General features: G+C 44.3%; 1 protein-coding gene across 2 annotated transcripts; it reads right to left on the bottom strand.

Annotated features, from left to right (window-relative positions):
- Window positions 1-1,302: 1,302 nt before the first annotated feature.
- On the bottom strand, window positions 1,303-5,305 carry LOC129581524 (prostatic acid phosphatase-like). 2 transcript variants are annotated; one of them, XM_055472651.1, is made up of 8 exons: window positions 4,827-5,305; window positions 4,238-4,420; window positions 3,749-4,018; window positions 2,518-2,847; window positions 2,317-2,406; window positions 2,170-2,243; window positions 1,891-2,060; window positions 1,303-1,798 (listed from the first exon to the last, which is right to left on the bottom strand). In XM_055472651.1, the coding sequence occupies exons 1-8, from the start codon at window positions 4,980-4,982 to the stop codon at window positions 1,617-1,619; spliced, it is 1,455 nt and encodes a 484-aa protein (XP_055328626.1). In that variant the 5' UTR covers window positions 4,983-5,305; the 3' UTR covers window positions 1,303-1,616. The 2 variants fall into 2 exon arrangements, with proteins under 2 accessions (XP_055328626.1, XP_055328627.1); XM_055472652.1 differs by having other exon boundaries at window positions 1,891-2,054.
- Window positions 5,306-9,450: the final 4,145 nt, after the last annotated feature.

Genomic DNA, 9,450 nt, shown 5'->3' with positions numbered 1-9,450 from the left:
GACTTAACCTTTTATAGACGACATAATGAACTGAACTTTCATCTGTCTATTATTTCCGGATTATCGTCGTTAAAATTAATTCTTCCTTGACACGTCTGTCGTGATGTTCGCCCAAAATAGTTCGATCCTATCCAAATGGATTTCTAATTTTCTTGTTTATCAAGTTCGTGACTTTTGTCGCCTTTTACACTGCATCCCGTAATGGTGCAGGATTAAATATTGAATTATGCTTTAATCAAAATTACTTGTGCAGCAGCGCAGTACAGTAGCATGGATCAATCATCGCTTGTAAGGGGTTGTTATAATATACATAGCCGCACTTTTCGTGGGCATTGCTGTTTTATTGTTCACCTTTCCTTTGGTCGCCTGCAAGTGTGCCCCTTTGGCAACCATGTTTAATGTTGCGATAAACAAAGTTTTGATTCCGGTTAATAAGTATCCATTTTCGTTTCGCATGGAATGCCTTAACGAAGCAACGATTACGGTATACTTCCAGTTATCAGTTCAGGATTCATAACAATCATACAGAATAGAAGTAGGGACGATTGCAGTATGCACAAAGCAATTTTGTAGAACAAATAAAACAAGCTACAAAGCAATAAACCATGTAATAAATTAACACAAATGAATCCTTTAATGAAGTTCATCGTAGCCCCTGGGTGACATGCTGCATAATTGGTTTCCTGCGGATTAATAGCGTAACTGTTTACTGGTAGACTGGTAGCAAAATGAGTTTTGTTGTTTGCTTGTTATTGTGACAGATAGAAATACTAGCTTGGAATGTTCAGTAAAAATGGGCTCGCAGACCGCGTCGTTTTGTTAAAATTACAATGTTATGCAACTTACATTATATCTTGCATTTGTTTAAGTACTTGCATAATCCATTTTAGATATTTTTATGGCGCATTGTTTCTAAAACCGGAAACAACTGTGTAATTAAAGTAGTTTAAAGATTTTCTTTGGTAATCGCAAACATATATTATCTGGCCAAGAGTTGCGTTTGCTTGATTGAATGATCAAGAACGTCAACTCTCACACTTCAGCCTTAAAGATGAAGAAAGTTGGAACTTTAACATTTATTTTGTTTTCTGGAAATCTTTCTTTGTACATTTCGTGGCCTCGTACATGGTGAACTGGTTATGAAAGCGCATTACTAGTCCTTATGAATATCAACCTCATCGACAGTACCGGAACATCCAGGGTCCCAGTTCCTACTTGCGCTAGAATCGCCCTATAATAAAAACTAGTACTCTAGTTCATGTTCGATTCACATAAGGAAAAGGGAAGCACAGTACTGTTTCCGTTTTAGCTTAATCCAACTGAGGTCAAATCTTTCAATCGTTAACTCAGGAATAATTATAAGTCCCTTTTTTGAAATTAAACTTGGCAAAAATGTATTCATATATTCCCATGGCCATGGGCTGGAATATAAAGCATCACAACACAGAAATTGCCCTATAGCTATCTTATACGAACCTGCTATCAAAGCCGGTTCGAAATGTCCAATTTACAGAGTAACTCATGAGCACATCAAACAAAAAGAATTACTATCTGAAAAAACATTAAACGCAAGAACATCACCAGCATTCAAAACGAAGAAGAAATGTCTGTATTGTTCATGCATTTAAGTTTTCCAAAGTTCTATAGGAAATAACTGAATCTGACAAACTTTGGCTGGCGACAGGACGATTATTGAAATGGTGCTTGCGATCTTTCCACCAGCGAAAGCCCACGAACATCACTAATAACACTCCCAAAACTCCAATCGTAGCCCAAGCACCGCTAGCAGGAACATGTTCTAAATCAAGAAATGGCAAATTTATAAATTACAGCTAACGGACTCCATTTTGCCTGCTGTTGGAGTAATATCTAAGAAAGTATTAACAATACCTGTAATTGCACGAAGGAGGAAGTTTCGATCATCACACTCATGCTCCCAGTTTGCTACCACATAACGTTGATTCATCTCGATCATATCCACTAATGGACAATACACCGAGCAGTTCGGATGTTTGTAAATAAACAGCTCCGCATCCCGCCATTCCGTATTATTCCTATAACTTAGAGTGAAGAAGTTCTTAGATTACCGAATAAAATTTCCATAGAACGATTTTGTTTTACACGCACAGTTAACGATTTAACGTTGAACAATATCCAAAAACACATTACCTGCGCAATTCCTTGGCACTGGAGTACGTTATCCTGACTGTATTATTGGCAAAAAGCTCCATAATTACAAAAGCCTGAACGGAAAACCAGATATATACTTTAGCGTCAAGCACAATCATGAATCATCTACAGTTATTTTTTTCTTGCGTTATATAATGGGATCCGATGCAGGCTTGGTACTCGCGAAGAATTGTAGACTTGTAGCGTTGAAAGCAAACCGGCAACCGATGAATCATGCTGCAACAACAAAAATGTATCGGTGTTTTGCTTTAGAAAATATTTAAATAATACCATCACAAAATTAAACTACCGACAGAACAACAATTAAACTTAATTCCGTGAATATACCCCGGAATAGAGGAAAAATTTTGGGACAATCTCTCCTTTAGTCGAATTGCGCATTCGCTCCAGAATAATGTTCAATAGTGCACCTCCCACGATTCGGCTCCTCTCTTCGTCGTCAAACGCCCCGACCCAGTGCATAAACTGAAGATCAGCCAGAGAGGTCACGTTGTTCATTAGCTCGATGTTTCGCATCCAAGGTGGTAAGGCTAAAGATCGGCTACTCAAAGAAGCAAACATGTCCGCCGCAACCGGAACTCTCTCCCAAAAGGTTGTTTTGTGACCTTTCGGTGCCTTGAGCTGGGCGATGTACTTTGCCAAAAGCTTATCCGTCTCCTGCAAAAAGCTGCCTGATCTAACTTTCTTCTTCAAGGGATTTGGCCCGGTACATACTACATAGCACCATATACATGTACTTCCACGGGAACTTTCGCTGTCGCGCACTCCCAGACACTTTCTTTGCACTTGCTTTGTGTTATTTTGTAGCTAGAAGATTTGTTCACGTAGGCGTGAAATCCGTTTTCGCGCACAACATCCGGTTGCGGAGATATCAGGATAACAAATTCCTAAAAGTTTAAATGCATTCAGGTGTACCAAAAGTCTCATTATGGACTGATCTCCTTCAAATTTTGCACGCAAATGCGTATAACTACGAACATTGTTCTTACACCAATCCAGCTTTCCACAATTTTTTTCGAATTTTAAAATGAATTTTAAAAATTTTGAAATTCATTTTAAAATTAGAAAAACACGCCAGAACATTGGATCGGTGCAGGAACGATCTTCGTGGTTATGTGCATTTACGTGCAAAATTTGAAGAAGATCGGTCCATGATGGGACTTTTGGTGACTTGAACGCGTTTAAACTTTTTGGAATTCTGGGAATTCTGGTTCACCCATACCTTTCCAACCGGGCGCTGCGCGCGCAAACTCGCCTATGTGAACAAATCCTCTGGCTACAAAAGAACATAAAAGAATGCAAAGAAGTGTCTGGGAGTGCGCTACAGCGAAAAATTTCTGTGAATCGGTGAATGTACACAAATTTGGTGCTATGTACCGGGCCAAATCCCTTAACAATGCATAATAAAAAACTCTGCAATTACCATAAAACATTATGTACCCAAATTAAATAATAACATCCACATATACACTGACACCTTATTGGTCCTGACACAAATACACAACGTACAATTAGACGGAACATAGCTAGGAAAATTACATACCGGTAAAACACTAACCTGGAATTCTTGCGCAGCTTGGGCCATTTTCGGCATGTTATGCAAATCCCTGTTTAACCGCTCCAATTTCTGGCATTTAGCTGTCGGTTTCAGAATATATTCGTGGTCCAGACTGGTAGTGTGAACTGGGATAGGTTGCCACATTTTGGCCAATGGAACCGCTTGTCCAGGGGATTCCCAAGAATGATTATCACTCGGAAGAAACAAACCGGCACTCATGGCCAGCGCACTTTGCAGTGTTCTGTCGTGGTCCGTAGACTGAACATAAATCTATCAAATAAGAACAACATATCAAAATATACAAATAACAATACTTTAACAGAAAATGAGTAACAATGTTGCACAGAATAATGATTTTAAACTAATAAACAAACATACAAGTATACACACCGCATTCGCCGCCATCTATAATTACTATCGCAGTGGCACAAAATATCGCTATTGTATTGAGTAACAAATTAAAAAAGCAAAACATTTTCCCGTGCTTACTTCTTCTAATTCTTTGTCGGGAGTTAAAAATTTTGAATAGCGACGGCGCAAAAAACTTCCCAGTTGATACTGCTGCATGATGCCCTCGGCTGTCAACTGTGCTAGTCCATGTGGCCAGTCGCCGGAATAATATCCGCTTCCGTCGAAATTTTGTAGAGGCGCTCTTGCGCCATGGCGAACCACCTAATAGAAGAAGGCTATTTCGCAATTTAATCTCTGACCGCTCAAAGTATTCCAGAATTTATTTCCAGTGCACACGTACAGTATGCAGAATAGTTATTACCCTAAGTACTTGTACTTAATTAAAGATGTAGGAAAACTTTGCATTGTCGTTTGTCACCAATATTATACAGCACAGCCCACATCATCACACAAAGTGATTTAAATTAAAACTCAAAAATAAAATAAAAACTTTTTTCGGCACATGATAACAGTTAAAAACCACATGATAACAGTTGCTTCAGAATATCCAATTTCGTGCGCAATTGCAGCGTTACGAAAGTTTAAAAAGTGCTATAACTGAAAGGCCCAACAATATGTAATCCGCACAAGTGGCCACTAGGAAATAAAAACGAATACAGGCACATACCACGTGAACTTGCTTGAGATCCGCTACACCTTCGCCTTTTACAGAAAATTCAGCAATCACAGAAAAGGCAGCAAGAACATAAGAAACTCGCGATATAAAGGTCCAGTCAATCCAAGAAAAACTTCCATGGACAAATGAATCAATTTCAAAACCCATCTCCCAGTAAATTATCTTCGTTCTTATTGTTATCAAAAAAGTTGGTTACAACAAAAAAGCAACCCTCATGCAAGCACCTCGCTGAGTGTGAGCTTTGCACACAAAAAAAACTAAAATGAATGGAGAAACAATTTATGGAGAAACAATTTATTTCCTGATGTTCAGCTCACAGTTAGATAAAATTATAATAGCATCGTTGCCGTAGATGATGCTGCACAAGATAATTTGACGAAAGCAAGCAATTACTTTCTTCCATACCTAAATATCATAATAATTTTTATTACTTACTGTAATTAAGTACAAGTACTTACTTGTTTCTGGCTCGCATGTGTTGCTTTAAGGAAATTAAGTATAATTTTTAAAGAAGCAGGAAGAGCAGGCTTGTCGTCGAGCAACGCAACAACAATAATATTCACGTCTTCCGCTAGAATACGCCTGTATCGTTCTGTACTCGTACGAATGAGAACTGTGTGTGCATCCAGTGCGTACTCGTACAGCTGGCCTGGATAGTGGTGGATACCTACGTCAAACCTGGTCACTACAGCCTACAGGCCAGTTCGATAAAGTTTCAAAAGTTAATGTTGTTAAAGCCCATGAATTTTTTAAAAAAACATTCAAAGAAGTACTACTAAGCCAATATTTTACAGTGTTGTAACAGACAAGCACGAGGAGATCGCGAGTGATGCTTTATTGTACAAATAATGTGGGGAACAATGCTGCGTAATAGCAGGAAAGCAAGAACAAAGCACTAGTGGCTAAATAGCAAGTGGATGCTAAAGTGGTTCTTGAGCGTCTTCTGGCGTGTTCAAGAAGCAACTGGTGGCAACCACGTACTGTGTGCCATCAGCTGTGTGATGATGCGCAGACTGGACTCTATCCAACGCGAGCGTATGAACGCTGAGTCATACTGCGAGAGAGGAACGAGAGAGCGAGTATGCTCAGTGTGTGCGCTGCGTATATCCGCTTCAGCGGATGAGTGCAGTGCAGCAGCACACGTACGTACAGCGAGAGGCGATAACGGCAAGCAATGGGTGCCAGTACGTCCTGTGTGGACCGTACGCACCAGGCGCAGTCGTGGGCCTCTGACATGCCTCTGGGCGGGAATCCGAGCTCCTGCGAAGGATGCTCCGACTCAGTACCGCACCAGTACCGCACAACTCTCCGGTTGGACCCATGTGGGGTCGCCGGTACGCGTCCTCTGGCAGTGGGAGTCCGGTGTCTGGTCGACCGTCCCTTCTTCACTTCCGAACCCATGAGTGGAAGCCACTCACGGCCGAGAAATCCGGAAGCCGCTCGGGCGTTTCGTTGGACCGGTGATGCTTCTGTTGGCTGGCTTCTTGCTTCTGTTGGCATCGGAGAACAATGTGAAAGAAAAATGTAATGAAGGTTTATGCAGCGCGAAAGAAAAGTATGAAATAAAGTTTTATCACAATTCCAGTGAGCAAAAAGGGGTTACAAAACAGATCTGTCGAAGAGATCGAACTAGAAAAATACAATTCCGTTTGTTAGGAAAAATAAAAATAAAAAAAAATTCTGTCCGGGGTTCCTATTCCGACTAGGATGACGTCCACGGGGCAATTGAGTCTCCACGGGGTCTCCTGTCCACTTTCATCCGGTAAGTTGGGTCCGGGGCATCAGTTCCCGGGTTACCCGTCGTAACCGGTTGCATTCATCGAGGTCGGATAAGCACGGTTAAACACTTACTTCCGACTCGTATCCGACAGTTAGGGATAGAGAGGCACTGTTGCGGTTGCAAATGCCGAGGCATCCTCTCTGAATGGGGAATAGGACCGAGGTCGGTTTGACCAGGGTCGGCCTACCGGTAAGTCGACCGGCGGCTGGGGTAATTCGGCTATGTTCCGAATTCCGAAAGTTCAGGTCGGAAAAAGCTGTATGTAAGTAATGCGGCCTTTGTGGTCGTCATGTACAGCAGTTCCGTTCAAAAAGTGGTCGATTACAACCGTCCAATCTGCTACCACGAGCCTGGTTTGGAGTTATCCGAGTCGAACTGGCTCGAAGGTCCGGTCGGAATTCATAAGTTTCGTCGGTGGAAGTGTCCAGTCGACTTCCATCCGGTATGTTCCGTTGTTGTCCGACTTTCTGTCGAGGTCGGTCATCCTATCCATCGGTGGTCGACTAGGGTTAACCTGCAATAACATGCCCATGTGGGGCTAAACAAGTTCCTTCAAGTCGGATTCGTCCACTGCAGACAGCTATCGGTCTTCTTCCGTCATGTTGACCGAGTTTCCGACTTCCGACTTGTAGTCGGTTATGGTGGACTTCGGAAGGTCGGATGAACTGTGTGCTCATCCGTCCGAAGACTGAATTTTTCCGTTAGGAGGTCGGTTCTCGACTTCCAAATGGCTTTGCCGACTTGTTGTCGCGTCCGGCCGACTTCTGTGCGGTCGCTTCCGACTTCGACTTGAGGTCGCTTATTCATGCCAAAGTTCTGAGGTCGGTCATTTTCCGACTTCCGTAGGTCGGATAAACTTTGTGTTCATCCGTCTAAAGGGTAGGCGCTTCCGTAGGGAGGTCGATTTGCTACTTCTAGTTCCTTTTCCGACCTGTTGTGGTTTACTTCCGACCTCCATCTGGTAGCTTCCGACTTTAGGAGTTCTGTGCCTGCGGCTACAGTTGGCCGGGTCTCCGGTGTTCGGACATCCTTCGGTCAGCGTTGACTGGCAGAAGGATTTTCGGCAGCACAACTCCGTTCCTTCTGTGGTTCCTGACATAGACTCTGGGTCGGATCCTGGCTACCGTTGGCTGGTTATACCTCTGGGCGATCAAGTCTCGTGCAGTCGCAACTTCTCCTGGCATCTGTTGGCCTAGTGACTGACGCTTCATCATGCAATTGTGCTCGCTTACAACGCTAAGGGTCTTTGTGGCCCCGGTTGCCGAGCTTTTTTGATTTTAAACTTCATGCACATGCAAATCCCTGAGGTCATCAGATCCGATTCTTCCGTTTTATTTTGCCGCGAACCTGAGACGCCTAGCCGCTTCTGTTGGGGGTAGACAACTCACGTCCACGGGGGAATTATTCGTTGCCGGTGACGCTGGCCAACTGGCCGTTACTGTTGCGGGCAGGTGGTCATCGCCATCGGGAGTGCGTTAAAGGGGTGCCGGCCGAGTATTCTAACTCGGTCTGCCTAGGATGTTCCATTGAAGACATGGGGAAGCAGGTCGCGGCGGAGTCGTTGGTACACCGGTATCCAAATCACCGTCGCTGTTCCTCTTCAGGGAACGGCAGCACGTTCGAGACGCGCGTAGTCGTGGTCACCGGTAAATCGGTTGGTTCCGATATCCTCCGGGGGAGACTCGATTGGATGCCAGGTACAGAGCCTGTAGGTCTGGGTTCAACGGAGAATCCGGTTAACTGACACGTGGCTGCCACTAGCTTCCGTCCATTCTTCATGGGCGACTTCTGTTGGCCGTTATAGTCGACCTCTGTGGTCGGCTGCCGTGTACCTAGTCGATCTATGTGGTCGGCTAGGGTGGCTAAAAGTGGTTCGACGATCTGCTTCGTTGCAGTTCCGACTTTGTGATCGGCTTGCCCAACCGGCCTTTGTGGTCGGTTAGTGCGACACTATCTTTTATGTCTCTGAGTCGCGGGCAAAGTACGAAGTCGACCTTTGTGGTCGGCTCGACTACTGATTGTCAAATCCGAGTCTTCCTGCACTGTTGGCGGCTCGGCCGAGGGATTTCCGCTATTTACAATGGTGAAAGCTGTTCGGCTACCCGGTTCCGAAGTTGGCCACGGGTGCTTGGCAAACGTGGTGCTGAGCACGCAGCGACGTATTCAGCGCCACGTTAGCGTAATCCTCTCGGTCTATGCTCCGGAGTCGGTTGCCCGGAGTAATCTTCGTAACTGACCGTGGTTAACGGCGTGATCTGTACCATGTAACTCCGTTATAAGTTCCATGTAACGCGGCTTGGGGCTTCTGTTGGCTCCGATGGTCGCAGAACGTGGTTAATCTGCTATGTTAGCAGATGTGATTGCGATCTGCAAGTGCCATACTGGGGAACTGGGGTCGGTTTGCCCAGTTCTATCCAGGGGATTCCTCGGAAGACGTACCGGAACGGTGGAAAAGGCCGGCTTGTCAGGTCTAACCACTCGTATCCGGGTCAAACCGAAGAATCCAGCCAACTTGTGTAGTCGGCACTCTGGCAAAAGTCATCGTTGACGTCCGCCGTATACATGGTTAGTCGGTTTCTGTGAAAAGAAAACTAAAGAAAATGTCCATTCCAGAAGTCGTTTCTCGACGGTGCTGTTTCTCCGTCAGGTCGATTCTTGACCGTGCCGTTTCTCGGCGTTGAGTCCCCTTAGTTTGTTCGAGTAGGGGATCGAGTTCCAATGTGGGAACTCGATCTTAACGAGTGGGACTTCGACGGGTTTGTCGCCGCCGAAGCAATCTTCTTCCTCATCATCGTCCGGGCAGGGTCGGTAGTGTGGCCAATGTTCGAGTCCTTG

Source organism: Paramacrobiotus metropolitanus, unplaced genomic scaffold (assembly GCF_019649055.1).
Source record: "Paramacrobiotus metropolitanus isolate TYO unplaced genomic scaffold, Prichtersi_v1.0 Parri_scaffold0000006, whole genome shotgun sequence".
NCBI classification, from domain to species: Eukaryota; Metazoa; Tardigrada; class Eutardigrada; order Parachela; family Macrobiotidae; genus Paramacrobiotus; species Paramacrobiotus metropolitanus.
This window is presented reverse-complemented; position numbering and strand designations above follow the sequence as displayed.

Excerpts from the sequence above, each read along its gene's own strand:
- LOC129581524 (XM_055472651.1), bottom strand. The coding sequence starts at position 4,982 with ATGGGTTTTGAAATTGATTCATTTGTCCATGGAAGTTTTTCTTGGATT. Across the intron at positions 2,407-2,517 it reads AATTTTTCCTCTATTCCGGG|CATGATTCATCGGTTGCCGG; the intron begins GTATATTCACGG and ends TTGTTGTTGCAG. Across the intron at positions 2,061-2,169 it reads AGTGCCAAGGAATTGCGCAG|TTATAGGAATAATACGGAAT; the intron begins GTAATGTGTTTT and ends CTTCACTCTAAG.